Source organism: Chiloscyllium plagiosum, unplaced genomic scaffold, assembly GCF_037043375.1.
Source record: "Chiloscyllium plagiosum isolate Xiang-an unplaced genomic scaffold, Cpla_swu_hap1 HiC_scaffold_8, whole genome shotgun sequence".
NCBI classification, from domain to species: domain Eukaryota; kingdom Metazoa; phylum Chordata; class Chondrichthyes; order Orectolobiformes; family Hemiscylliidae; genus Chiloscyllium; species Chiloscyllium plagiosum.
In genome coordinates, this window is record NW_028270146.1 from 36,100,417 (window position 1) to 36,115,508 (window position 15,092).

At 39.7% G+C, this 15,092-nt stretch overlaps 1 protein-coding gene across 6 annotated transcripts in view; it reads right to left on the bottom strand.

Annotated features, from left to right (window-relative positions):
- The window catches only part of syt16 (synaptotagmin XVI), a 194,610-nt gene that overhangs the window by 51,699 nt on the left and 127,819 nt on the right, over positions 1 to 15,092 (bottom strand). For all 6 annotated transcript variants that reach the window (XM_043697225.2, XM_087989703.1, XM_087989702.1 and 3 more), the window contains exon 2: positions 10,540 to 10,719. In XM_043697225.2, coding sequence (XP_043553160.1) covers positions 10,540 to 10,719 — 180 coding nt within the window. The remainder of the gene's footprint in view (positions 1 to 10,539; positions 10,720 to 15,092) is intronic.

Sequence of the window (15,092 nt, forward strand, 5' to 3'; positions counted from 1 at the left end):
AATTCTGACTTTTAAATTCTCTACAGAGAGCTTGTCGAGTCCCAACAATGATATCCCAACAACTCTCTTGTTCTTTTTGCCCTTGTCTTTGTTTTTCTGCAGGTGTTGTCATTCTAGTTACAGCTCCACAGCTAGTGGTAATTCTCCAGCATCTCACAGCGACATGTGTGCTCCCTGTTAACTCAAATTCGGAACAGGACAAGCAGCAGATCCGACAATTATCCTCAGTCACATTTCATTTTCTTTACTTACATTATAAGACATCCAGAGAAGTGGCTGCAATTTCACAGTGACAGCCATGATGGAATATTGAGGTGTATAATCTCAAACCACTTTGTTGCCAGGTTTTTAACATACTAGGTGTCAAGGTCAGTGGCAGCCTCAGCAAAAGTTATGCACTTCCATAATTTTTTGAGCTATACCACCAAACCTGTTGGTTTTGTTATAGGTTACAATTCAATCCATTGTGTATTCCTGTACACCCACTTTCCATGTAAAATTGTACCTACGGACTAGGAAAAATACATTTTAATTTTTGGAACTATTGCAATTCAAAATTACTTTTCATTGACAGGAAATAATATAAATGAAATATATTCTGTACCAAACAACATCTAACAGCAGTAAGGAGCTTCATTCTTGGTCTCATTCTTGGCCTGTTGGTCTCACCAATTCTACTACCCACAGTCAGGAGAGCACTCATACCACATTCCATAGGCCTCTGTCAGTCCCGGTCTAAAGTAGAAGTCAAAGATATGCATGAAATCAAACTCAATTGACTGGCTCTCTCATTTTCCCCGCCCTTCCACTCAGAAAAGGAGTGCCCATCATTCTCCAACATTCTTTCTAATTGCAGTGCTAAGATCAGACATTCACCACATGGGGAACAGCAAACCCAACCATCACTTATCTGCAGGTCTCCCTGCACAATCCATTCCCCTGCACCTTTCAATTTACTGTGATGGCTGGATAGTATAAACTACAATAAACAACTACATCCAATGATGCATGATTGTACACAGAAAGAGGCCATTCTGCCTAACTGGTCCACTGACAAAATTTATGCTGTACGAATGCTAATACAGATCCTCGCAAACTTGGCCTTTCAACACAGCATAATAATTCTATCTTCTGGGTCATTATCACATTCCCTCTCAAATGTGTCCAACACTCACATGGTCACAAGCCTCATAACTTAAGAAGAAAAAAGTTACTCCTGATATTGAACTAGTTTATGGTCTCCAATTGGGGTAACCCAACAAGTGGAAACATCTCCTCTATGTCAAAGTCCAAAGGCCACAGTCAAAACCATCTCTCCACCCTGTCTCTTTGTGAGAAGAGCCCCAGGCTGTCTATCTTTCTAGGTAAGTTTGAGCTTTCAGTTCTTATATCATTCAGGTAAATTACCTTTCCACCATCTTCAATGAGTTTATATTCTTGATACAAGGATATGGAATGCTTCACAGAAAGCCTGACAGCTTGGGGAGGAGATGATGGCAGGAATAATCCAACAGGCAGACATCCAGCCGCCATCCATCCCCAGAGCTGTCTGAACTACTGCAGAATGGTAGCCATGACCTATAGTACGATTGCTTAACACTTAATCTATAAACCCCATGAAACATTCTGGGGACACGGGTTTAAATCCCACCATTGCAGATGGTGGAACTTGAATACAGTAAACGATAAATGTGGAACTAAGAGTCTAATGGTGATCATGAAACTGTTGTCTATTGTTAAGAAAAGACATCTGATTTAGTAACATTCCTTAGGGAAGGAAGCTACCATCCTTACCTGGTCTGTGGAGTGATAGTAACCATAGTATGACCAGATTAACAGACCCAATCAGGAAGCCCTGGCTGACAGATAAGAACAAGAGTGTCAGACATCCTGCTCACTCATGAGTAAATAAAGAGTGACTTGGTGATGGGATACCAGCCTCCTTGGAGTTATTTTCGTATGATGTGCATGTGACTCCAAACCCATAGAAATGTGGTTGACTCTTAACTGCCTCTGAGCAACCTGGGATGGGTAATAAATGCTGCCTGAGATAGCTATACCCATATCCTGTGAATGAATGAAAAAAAGCAAACAGGGTGAGGTGATGACAGCCCACAAGGCCTTGAGACCACTATAAGTGGCCATTTAATGCCTATTGAAGGCCTCCCACCCTGTCACTTGTATTTTACCAGTGGCAGGGGAAGGCCTATGCCAGTGCTGGAAGCCACACAGTACCTGCTGTACAGGATCTTGTTAGACAAGAGGAGTGAGGAAGTCTGATTTTCAGTACCCTTAAGCCCATCAGAGGCACCTCTCCCCTGTAATAGTTATTCCCCAGTGTAGCCCTGCTGTTTGCTTCATTACCTTACTCTCTGTACCTCCATTCACTGAGACCACAGAACCCAAGGCTTCTTGGAATGGTCGGACAGTCGGTAATTTCATTAAAATGATTCATTCTGCTCCCGGCGTTAAACTGCTGCTGGGCAAGCCATTATGATAATAGGTAGGCTTTCGCCCACAACGCTTCCTGAACAACAACGCCCCTTAAAATCCAACTTAATGTGAGCTCGAGGTATCAGAATCTGTTTACTGTAATTTCTATCCTTTCCATTTCTATTCCTCTCCAAATGGACAGAACTTTGTTTGCTTTTTTACAACTTTACTAACCTCCTTGGCTACTTTCAGCAATTTTTGCTTCTCCAAATCCTTTCTCCCCAAATCGTTCATGCCGACAAAATATCCTAACCTAATCTAGTCCCATTTGCCAGCATTTGGCCCATATCCTTCTAAACCCTTCCTATTTATATACCCATCCAGATGCCTTTTAAAAGTTGTAACTGTACCAGCCTCCACGACTTCCTCTGGCAGCTCATTCCATATATACACCACTTTCTGTGTGAATAAAGTGCCCGTTAGATTCCTTTTAAATCTTTCCTCTCTCCTTTAAACCTATGCATTATAGTTCTTGCCTCCCCACCCCGGGGAAAAGACTTGTCTATTTATCCTATCCATGTCCTCATGATTTTATAAACTTCGATCAGGTCACCTCTTAGCCTCCAACACTCCAGGGGAAATAGCCCCAGCCTATTCAACCTTTCCCTATAGCTTAAACCCTCCAACCCTGGCAACATCTTTATAAGTCTTTTCTGAATTCTTTCAAGTTTCACAACATCCTTCCTATAGTAGGGAGACCAGAATTGTACACAGTATTCCAATAATGGCCGAACTAATGTCTTCTACAGTTGCAATATGACCTCCCAACTCCTATACTCAATGCACTGACCAATAAAGGCAAGCATACCAAATGCCTTCTTCATTATCCTATCTAGCTGTGACTCCATTTTCAAGGAAGTATGAACCTGCACTCCAAGGTCTCTTTGTTCAGCAACACTCCTCAGGACCTTACCATTAAGTGTATAAGTCTGCCCTGATTTGCCTTTTCAAAATGCAGCACTTCACATTCCTGTATTTTGTCACAAGCCCCTGTGAATTAACTACATCTGGTGTTGTGTACTAACTTTGCACTAGCTGTTTTGATTTCCAATTCCCAAATATGAACAATGGTGGTCCCTTGTAATAATCCTTGGGGAATGCAACTTCCCACCTTTTTGCCAATCTGGGTAATTTTCTTTAACCCTGACTCTTTAATTTCTGCTTTGTAGTCAGCTTGATATTCAACCAGTTATCTATCCCCTAACTTCTACATGTTTTAACTTTATCAAAGGCATTTGTGAAAATACAAATATATTATTCCTACTGCATTACCATTGTCTACCCTTTCTATTATTTCTTCTGAATATTTAATAAGTTTGGTCAGCATTTCCATCCATTTTAAAATCCATTGAGACATGATCACCTCACAGCACCAGCGACGTGGGTTCAATTCCACCCTCAGGCAACTATCTGTATGGAGATTGCACATTCTCCCCAGGTCTGTGTGAATTTATTTCGGGTGCTCCAGTTTCCTCCCACAGTCCAAAAGATGTGCAGGTTAGATGGGTTGTCCATGCTATTTGCCTATAGTGTCCAGGGATATGCAGGCTAGGTGGGTTAGCCATGGGAAATACATGGTTACAGGGATGGGGTATGGGGAAAGGTAGGTCTGGGTGGGAAGCTCTTCAGATGGGCTGAATGGACTGCTTCCACACTACAGAGATTCTATCATTCTACACTGGCAGTTTTGATCATATTTTCAGTTTTTATATGTTTTTCTAATATAACATACAATAAAAATTCAATTATGTTTCCTACTTACAATGTTGATGGTCTATAGTTTCTGGGACTTGTTCTATCACCTTCTTTAAATAAAGGAATGACATTATCTGTGCCATAGTGCTCTGGCTATATCCCCATTCTTATTAATGTTTATATCAATTATAATGTGTCTCCAATAGCTCTTCCCTAACTTACTTCAATATGAACAAATATGTTGCTGTACAATATGGAGTGCTCACTGTAACTTAAATTGCTGCTATTGCATGATTTCTGTGTTGCAGTTTTAGAAAGACATGAGTTTATTCAGGCATCAAAAGAAAGTTCGAACATTAAGGTCAAATTTAAAACATTCTTTGTTGTCGAATACAGAAAGAGAAAAATATAACTATTCATTCTTACTAGGTAGTCTTGTGCAATCAAGGAAAAGAAGTTGATTTTTTGTGGAATACATTGCAATAAGAAAGGCATGCAAGAATATTAATGAATATGTTCAAAACTGTATTATACTGGCATTGGGAACCAGTTGAATGCTAACTGTTTAAATCCTATAAAAGAGGAAAAACAGAAAATGACAATTCAGTTATGGGGGGTTCCCTTGAATAAAAAACAAAGCTCATGAAACATACGGTTCCTTTTAAAGACATGCCAGAGGAACACATGGGGGAAGAAAGGAACACAAGCTCCTATCATAGGTTTCAATGAAGTGGGGTGGGAGGAGATGTGGGTGCAGCAATAACATCAGTATGGGTCAGTTGAGTCAAATAGCCCATTTCTGTGCTGTACACTGCATGCAATTCCATGTATCTAACTGGATTCTAAAAACTCGTCCGCAGTTTTAGTTCATGCAGGTCAAAGGATATATGAATCAAGTACCAGAACTTAGAAGAAATGGTTCTTAATTGCAATGTTCATCCTCAATTCTCCTCCAACTCTGACAGTCTCAATAAAGAAGGAAAGTAGGAAGTGCATGCTCCCTTTGATCTACACTGCCTGGGTGCTGATGGCTGTCATCTTATCCACAAATCAAGTAACGGAACTTTGCAGGTTCTGAATCTGAATACTGCTGTCAGCAACTTATAGCTTGTGTTTTCAAAAGAAATAGCCAAGGAAATCTCTACAGGCCTCCAGTTTTTAATCTAAAGATCTCACGTCTCATATGAATTCATTTGCTTGCAAAATCTGACCCCTGAACATAAGCTTATAATTGTGGGACAGAAACACAAACCAGAGTGAAGCACAATTTTTAATGTTGTGATTTTAACACTCCGGTAAATTCAATGGCAACAGCAAAGGTGGGCAAGACCAACAAAATGTTAATACAATTTAAATTATTGGCATGGGAGAAACTGTCTGAAATGGCTGATTGAGGTTAGATGATCCTAACTTCCCAGTTGCAAGAATTGAGGGTCATGGCAAAGGGCAAGATGAGCAGGGGTGGGGATATCATCGATGGGATTTTAATAAAGCTAAAAAAAAATCCATATTCCTCAGAGACAGACTTTTAAGTACATGAAATCTATTCAATGTCTTTGGTAACTCATTATTTCTTGGAAGGTTGGAGAGGAAATGGAACACCAGTACAGAAAATCAACCAGGGCACTCAGAGCAGGAACAAAGTCTGTCAAAGAAGATATAAGTAGCATTTTACTGAGAAAAGGCCGAATCACATAAAGCAGTTTTGCTACTTTCTTGTTCCTTGCTTCCTTTTCCTGTGATTGTTCTCAACTAAATAAAATCAAGTGTTCTGCTCCAAATACCTAATAAAAATGTTTCAGATTTTAGATCCAGCATTTGTGGGTTGCTAATATACAAGTCAAAAGTATTTTCAATAAAATGTCAACAAGAAATTTCAAGTTTAAGTATATTGTTCCTAAAGTAAAATGTGTCCCACTTCAAGTAGCAGTGTTATACTCCTCAATTTAAGTGAGAGTTTATCTGTTCTATTAACTAAGTCACAATGGCAGTGCAAACAGTCTCAGTTTTCATGCTGTTGATAAAGTGTCAGGAAAACAGTGATCATGCATATATTCATACTTTATGTTTTCTTTGGCATTGTGCGCCATTCTCTACTGGGGCTGTCAGAGGAGGATCAACAGGAAACACACCAGCATTTTCCATATATCCGATAGTGCTGTTCAGCACTCATGAAACACCAGGCCCCATACGTCCCTGAAAACAAGGCATTTACCTTCTTTCCACATCAGCATAAGTGCATGTTTCGGAAAGGTTTGGAGGGATATGGACCAGAAGCAGGCAAGTGGAACTAGCTAACTTAGATTACGTTCAGCATGGACTGATTGGACCATGCTGTTTCCATGCTGTATGACTCTATGACCAAGTACAACTTTATGCCAGCCACTTATGGCATTGATGCTGCTGGGATGAGGGGAATATTCCATCAGGGCTTCACTTCCAGTATTCCTGTTGGAAAGTGCATGTGAAAAAGTTGAGCAAAGTCAGGATCTGACTCTGCTACGATGTTCTCAATGCTAGTCTGTCTGCTGACATTGATGCTACCAGTTTTTCACAGAAAATCATTTTAATCACAAGCAAGAAATGAATTTATACTTCTGTGAGATCATGGCAGGCGCAATGAAACCAGCTCTGCACATCCCAATCTAGGAAGGATACTGAAACCATGAAGAAATACAGTGAAGATTCTTGAGAATCATATCAAGATGGAGAAAGATGCAAAATTTTAGCCATTTCTTCTAAAAACAGAGTCACTGAAGGCTAACATGTAGGTGGAGCTAGCTATTAGGGAGTCTAATGGAATATTAGCCTTTAGAGCAAAAGGATTTGAATACAGGAGTACTGAAATCTCGTCTTCATTGCATGGGAGCTTGGTGAGACTGCACCTGGACTGCTTTGTTCAGTTTCCATCTCTTTATCTCAAAGAAGATATTATTGCCATAGAGAGAGTGCAACAGAGTTCACCAGACTTGGTAAAACAAAACAAAGAATTACGGATGCTGGGGACCTAAAACAAAAACAGAAAGAGCTGGAGAAACTCAGCAGATCTGGCAGCATCTGTGAAGAGAAAAAGAGAGTTTACATTTCAAGTGCAATGACCCTTCTTTAGAACTTCATCAGCACTCTTGGTTTTTGCCCTGGGATGGTGGGACTATCCTATGAAGAGTCATTGGACAATCTGTGCCTGTATCCTCAAAGAATGTCAAAGAATGAGAGATGATTTTATTGAAATTTATAAAATCCTTAAAGGGATACACAGGGAGGTAAGATGTTTCCCCTGGTTTTTACAGGAAGATATAGATGGGTTAGTCGGATGGACAGACTAGTGGGCAGACGGCTAGATAAGTGCAAGGTGAGGCATATTGGAAGAAGAAACAATAGGTGGGAGTATTTAATGAATGGCAAGACACTGGGTAGCTTAGAGGAACAGAATTATTAGCAGATCCCTGAAGTCAGCACAGCATGTCAACAGGATAGTCAAGAAGACAAATGGGATACTTGCTTTCATCAGCTTTGACATAGAGTATAAGAACAAGGAGGTAATGCTGGAATTGTACAGAGCATTGGTTAGGCCACAACTGGAATACTGTGTGCAGTTCTAGATACTTCACGACAGGAAGAGTGTAATAGCACTAAAGGAGGTTCACCAGGATTTTGCCAGGGTGATTAGGGAGCAGCTGTTCCCCTTGGTTGAGGAGTCAATCACAAGAGGGCACAGTTTTCGGGTAAGGGGCAAGAGATTCAGAAGAGATTTGGAAAAAAAACTTTTTCACTCAGTGTGTGGTGAGAATCTGGAAAGCACTGTCTGGGAAGACAGTGGAGGCTGGAAACCTTGTAACCCTTTTAAAAATATTTGGATGAGTACTTCAAATAATCAAAGATATGGGATAAGTGCGTTGGGGTGAGCACACTTTTAGTGGCAGTTATGTTGGTGCAGACTTGATGGGCCAAAGGCTTTCTCTGTGCTGTATGAATCTATGGCTGGGGATGTCGAGAACCAGGAGGTTCAATTGAAAAGTGAGGGGGTTGCCACTTAGATCTGAGCTGAGGAGTGAGCAGAGGAGTGACTCAGAGGGTTGTTAACCTTTGGAATCCTCCAGTTCAGAGGACTCCAGATGCGCAGTTTTTGATAGATTTCTGATTACCAGTGACTACAAGGTTATGGGGATAGGATGAATAAAAGGCTTTGAAGCTCAATCAGCCGCAGTTGTATTGAATGACCTATTCATGTTCCTATGATCCTACGAGGGGGAAAATAAAAGAGACTTTCGATATTAAAGAAATAGTTTGACAGAGCATGTACTGACAACTATTTCTATTGGTTGGTAAATGAGAAACAGAGACGATCACTAGCACACAAGACAATTTAGTAAAATTATTTTCTGCAAACAGCAATTAGTACAAGCAATGCTTCCCCACAAATGACTATTGAGGGAGGGACTGTAAAACTGTAAAATTCTTAATGAGGGAATTGAATAAGTATTTTGAAAAGGAAGAATATAAAGGGGAAGTGTTCAAGCCAGCTTCAGTTGAGGAATCAGCACTGTGGTATGTGCACAATGGACACCTTCTGCACTATGATTTTTCTAATTATTGTATGTTGTTGGGCTTATCTAAAGAAGTGGACAGATTGGTTGGTTATGGAGAGCTGCCAGCAACTATGAAAGCATAATGATAAGTATGAGTCACCATCTCCAGGAAGGGAAGGGCAAAGAAAGAAAAGAAGTAAAGAATGAAAACAAATCAAGTAACTAGCAAATCGGGTTGAGCCTTTTTTAGGTTTAATATACACACTGGGCTTTCTGCTTGTTTGATTAAATACTCTAGATAGTGGACCGAACCACGGTGATATGCTGGCTCACTTAGGCTCTCAGCAATGCAGATCCCAAGGTTGTGTACCAACTTAAAAACAACATTTAACTTGGCAGTGGTCGTGATGGCAAATTACTATGATTACCCTGCCCTGGGAGCATTTTACAATAGAAAAAATATTAAAGTACATTTTTATTGCATCACTAAATTAGCGTTATTATTGATTCTTATGTTATTGTACACTGGTGCTGCAGGCGTAAACTTAGCCAAGTATTCAAGGGTTGTCACAATGCCAATAATTCTAAATGGCAAACAAAAAAAAAGTTTTATTAATGACTGATTCAGACAATTAAAAATTGATCAGTACTTAGAACGTATAACCTGTAGCTAAACACATTTGTCATTGCTAAGCATAAATAGAGATCAATGTGTATTGTTTAATACAAAACATTGCAGCAGTTAGTGTTAATTCTTGTATGCAATGTGTGCAGTCATAGCCTAAAACAAATCAATGACTGATTTCTAATTAAAATGAATTGCCTATTTTAAATTCCTTTGTGAAGTGTCAATCAGATATGTTAACAGTTCTTCCACTTGAAACCCTCGTTATGGTTGAATGTTCCAATCCCTAATTACCTTTTCAGGCTTCCTTTACTCATAATTATGTGGCCAGAAGACACTTGTGAGTGATACCAGCAGATGAGTATTGAAAACCTTCATACAATACCCTTGTCTTATTATCTTAACAATGAATTTAAATGAGAGGTATTTCTAAAATAAATGGATTAAAGTAACAAATTGAGAGTCTTAAATGTTCACCTGTTGACATTATTGGAAATATTTTCAAATCCATAGATAGGAGGCAACATTATAACTCAGCTTCCTTTTAAGATTTATCTTCATGAAGACATTTTTTAAAGAGATTTCTTAGAATTTTGAATAAAATGCAAAATATATAGTGGAGGCAGATTCAATCGGAGCTTTCAAAGGGAATTAGATAATTATCTGTAAAGAAAGGAAATTGTAAGTCTATGGAGAATAGGCAAGTGAATGGAATAAATGAGACATTCTTGCAGAGAGCTGACATTGATGGAACCAGCCAAATGGCTTCCCTGTATGCTGTAACTTTTCTAAATATCAAACCATTCACTTTGTTTTTGTACTCATAATTATTAACTTTACCACCCCGCTTTGGTTAGAGTTTTGTCAACTCAGTTTCAATAACACTGCCAGTGTTGAGGGAACAGAGCTTGAGGCACTCGTGAGTCTAATGATTTAAGAAATTATGCTTTATGCAGTGAGATGAGACAAGCACTGCATTATTGTCCAACATGATGTGGTTCCCTTATGTCATTATCTTCTTCAATCAGTTCCCCAGGTTAAACCTAAACTGATGCGTAAAGAAAGTCAAAATGCTAAGTTAATATGAATTCTTTTGTCTGACTTTGAAGTAGATTGTGAAATTACATTTTGAAATATACCTTAAAAGGAAGCCCACAAATATTCATCATCATACTGTTGAAAGTGCAAGAGACTCACCAAGACCTCTGTGGATTCCAGCTTTTTCTCGTACTCGTTTTCTTTTTCGCTTCAATTCAAGACATGGGAGTCCACCGACTTTTTCAAAGCACAGTTTTTTGTTGATGAAGAGGAAGAGCAGTGCCAACAAGACAACAAAGACTCCAACTGCTGACAAAAAACCAATGGCCTCAGGTGTGACTACAGAGAGAACAAGAATGAAACTAATCATTGGTGAGTCAGATAATTGGCTGTTTTACTTGTTTCCTCTCCTCAGTTACTTCTTTCCTCTCGCCCTCTGTCCAGTACTCTGGATGGAGTAGCAGGTCACCTGTTTTTGAGCTTTTACTGTCTCACAAGTCAGTTGGTTAGAAATACATAACAGTGCATCGAGCTTACTCTTTGGCTCTCCATTATCTGTGGGGCCAGGTCTCTCCTCTGACTGACATTTCCCAAAGATAAAGCAATTACTAACAAGTCATAATAATTCATGAGCAATAATTCATTATCCCACCAATCCCTTCCATACAGGACTTAAGAGTGCAATACTCAATACTCTATTTTTAAAATGTATTTTACCATTCCAGAGAATCAAATAAAGATTAGTGATCTCAAAAACACACTTTTAAAAATCTTCTGCTGCAATAGTTTTCTGTTTAAGATTATTTATCTCTTGGGATGATCACTGGATTAGAAATCACATCATAGTTTCCTCTGGGTTTTTTTGTCTCCCTATTCACCCTCTAGTTACAGTGCTTTTTTAGATTAGATTAGATTTCCTACAGTGTGGAAACAGGCCCTTCGGCCCAACAAGTCCACACCAACCCTCCGAAGAGTAACCCACCCAGACCCATTTCCCTCTGACTAATGCAGCTAACACTACGGGCAATTTAGCATGGCCAATTCACCTGACCGCACATCTTTGGACTGTGGGAGGAAACTCATGCAGACATGGGAATAATGTGCAAACTCCACACAGACAGTCACCCAAGGCTGGAATTGAACCTGGGACACTGAGGCAGCAGTGCCACCGTGCCACTGAGAAACCGTCTTATATACAATAGAAATCACACCAATCCATAGGCTACTTAACCAGGAGGGATATGCCACTTGAGGCAAATCTTGTGGTCAGGCATCATGCAATCCCAATACAGGTGGCCATATTCAGATGTTGTTATCAGAGATGCAGCCAGAATATGCAACAACAATTTTAGCATCAGTGGAATAGGAAGAGAGACAGCGGCTGAGTGTCAGCAGCATAACTGTCCCATGTCCCAGCCAATCATCACCACATTATTAAATATGGATGTGAATCGGCAGCAGTAGGCCATTCAGCCCTTCAACCTGGTCCACCATTCTGCCCCTTGCCTAACCACAAACCAATTTATTTCTGTCTTCAAGATATCCCAAAATTCTGCTTCCAGCTCCTGTTCAGGAAGAGAGGTCCAAAGACGTACAACCCTCTGAGGGGAAAAAAAATTGCCAAGTCTTTGTTTTAAATCGGCGACCCCTGATTTTTAAGTCAATGATCCCTAGTTCTAGATTCTCCCAGGACAGGAAACATCTTCTCTACACCAACACTGTCAAGGCCCTTCTGGATTTTATATGTTTCAATCAGAACATGTATACATTCAAGAGGGCATTACATGATTATCTGGTTAAAAATAAGTGCAAGGGTGAAGAGACAAAGCAGGAGATTGGCACTAGATATGGTGTTCATTTAATGGACCATTGCAGGCACAATGGGTCAAATAACCTCCTTCTGCACTGTAACACTTCTGTGATTATCACCTCTTACCCTCCGAAACTCCAGCAGACACAAATCTAGCCTTTCCAACCTCCTCCCTTAAGATCCCCTACCCATTCCAGATTTTAGTCTGGTGGACCTTCACTGGCTCTAATGCATTTACATCCTTCCTTAAATAAGGTGAGCATTACTCTACACAGTACTTCAGATGTGGTTTCACCAGTGCCCAATATAATTGGGGCATAACCCCCCTACTTTTATATCAAATTCCACTCAATAAATGATGACATTCTATTAGCTTCCATAATTATTTACTGCACCTGCACACTAACCCATTGTGATTCATACAAGATGACATTCAGGTCTCTCTGCATCTCAGACCCTTACAATCCCTTACCTTTCAAATAAGATGCTTTCTTTTCATTCTCTCTGCTAAAATGGACACTTTCATATTTCCCCACATTAGCCACATCTTTGCCCGTTCATTTAACTTATCAATATATTTTTGTAGCCTCCTTGTGTTCCCTTCAATCTTACTTCCTACCTGTCTTTGTGTCATCAGAACTTTGACAACCATACCATCCATCCCTTCATCCAAGTCATTTAAATAAATTAGAAACAGTTGAGGTTCCCACACTGATCCCTGTGCGTATCACTCTTTAAACCTTGCCAACCTGGTAAAGATCTATTGACATCTACTCTCTTCTCCCGAATAGCCAATAAACCTTCTATCCATACCAATGTGCTACCTATTACAACATGAGCTTTTATTCCCTGGAATAACCTTCAATCTTATCAAATGCTAAAAATATAAATACATTACATTGGCTGGTTCCCCTTTATCAACAGTATATTACCTCAACAGATTGATCAAACATGATTTCACAAAATCAGGCCAACTTTGCCTGATTACTGTAATTTATCAAAATACCCTGTTATAATGTTTTATTAAAAAAGAAGCTCTTAACATTGTTAAGGTACTTTGAATACACTTCAGCGTACATAAAGGCTGCAAAATCTTTTCAGACATCCTAAGATCTTTGAAGGGATACAATATGTTTTTCCTTGAAGATTTTCCCTCATTCTTCTACTGTTTCATAAATTTGCTTGACAATTAAAGCTGAGTATAAGATGTAACAGAGTTATTCTGCTGCAATTTGAAGACAAGCAAAATCCATTGAAAGCAAGGGACAGAATCAAAAGAATATAGCTTACCTATTCATTATGTTGAACAAGCAATGAAATGTCCTGAGATATCAGGGTGGTTGCTATGTACACAAGCCATACCCATTTTTTGAAGTCTTGCAATTTGTGCTCTCTGGTCGCTAGCATGCTTGCTATGTGCAAGCAGCACTGAACTTGTTTCTCATTGCTTGCACACACCAGCGGGGGACCAAAACCATAACTAACCTGCACTTTCTAAAGGAGATGTAGATTGTGGTGACAGTGCATGCTAACAGTCAAACAAGACGTGAATCTCATCTGAGGAGCAATGTAGAATAACACAACGTGAGACGTAGTGCCCTCTAAGGTATCTACATACTACACTGGAGGTACCAGTGGAAGAAATGAAAAAGACAGAAAACATTTTGTATCTAGGAGGTGTATGAGGTTCTGCAGCAGGAGCAGATAATGTGGAATACATTGCAAGGAGTTTAATCCTCAGAGCTTGATACAATGGCAACGCACAAGGTCAGCAAACACAACTTTAACTTGACCAAAGATAGCAACTAAGCCTTTAGAATTCGACACACCTCTATCACTCATCTACCAACAAGCTGTAACAATCAGGACTCAACCCAACATTCATATACAGTATCCTACTCTTACAGACTTACACTGCTTATACTCTATACTGACATTATACAAATATATTGCATCACATTAATTCTTGCACTTCCCTCTCTCTTGCAAGATAAAGTGGTACCAATAGACTTCAATAAGCCATTGATTGGGAAAGTTGACCATTATGTGTTGCATGCCAGCTAATATTCCATGTGAAGTGGAAGAAGAGGAGGCAATGTAGACTTATTGGCACAGTTCGAAAGAGGGTGTAGGAGGTGAGAGACTTTGGGACGGGGGGGTGGCATGCACAACACATTTTGAAGGTAGAACAATATTCTGAGAGAGTGATTGGCAAGGCACATGAGAATATCAGCTCTGTAATTCCATCCATTGTGTACATTAGCACGGATGTTATTCTGAGCCTATATAGCACTGATTAGACCCCAAGTAGAATACAGTGTCCAGTTCTGGTCTAGGAAGGAGGTGAGGGTTCTTAAGGAGGGTGCAGAAGAGATTCACTAGAATAGTTTGAAGGATGGAGGTTTTTAAATACTATATGGGCTAGAAAAATTGGGGTTGTTCTCTTTAGAGAAAAGGAGACCAAGAGGAAATCTGATAGAGGTGTTCAGGATTATAATAGGTTTAGATACAGTAGACAAGAGCAAACTGTTCCCATCAATTGATGGTACAAAGTCTAGAGTACACAGATTTCAAGACTTTTAGGGTCCTGCGTCATGTTGTCGAACAGAAACACCTGGGGGTTCAGGCACATAGTTCTTTGAAAGTTGCATCACAGCTAGACAGGGCAGTTAAGAAGGTATTTAGTAAACTTGCCTTCATTGTTCAGACGACTGAGCATAGGAGTTGGGACATCATGTTGTGGTTGTACAGGACATTAGTGAGGCCACTTTTGAAATACTGTATACAGTTCTAGTCGCCCTGCTATAGGAACGATACTATTAAATTGGAGAGAGTTCAGAAAAGATTTACAAAGATGGTGTTGGGACTGGAAGGTTTGCATTATAAAGAGAGGCCTGGTAGG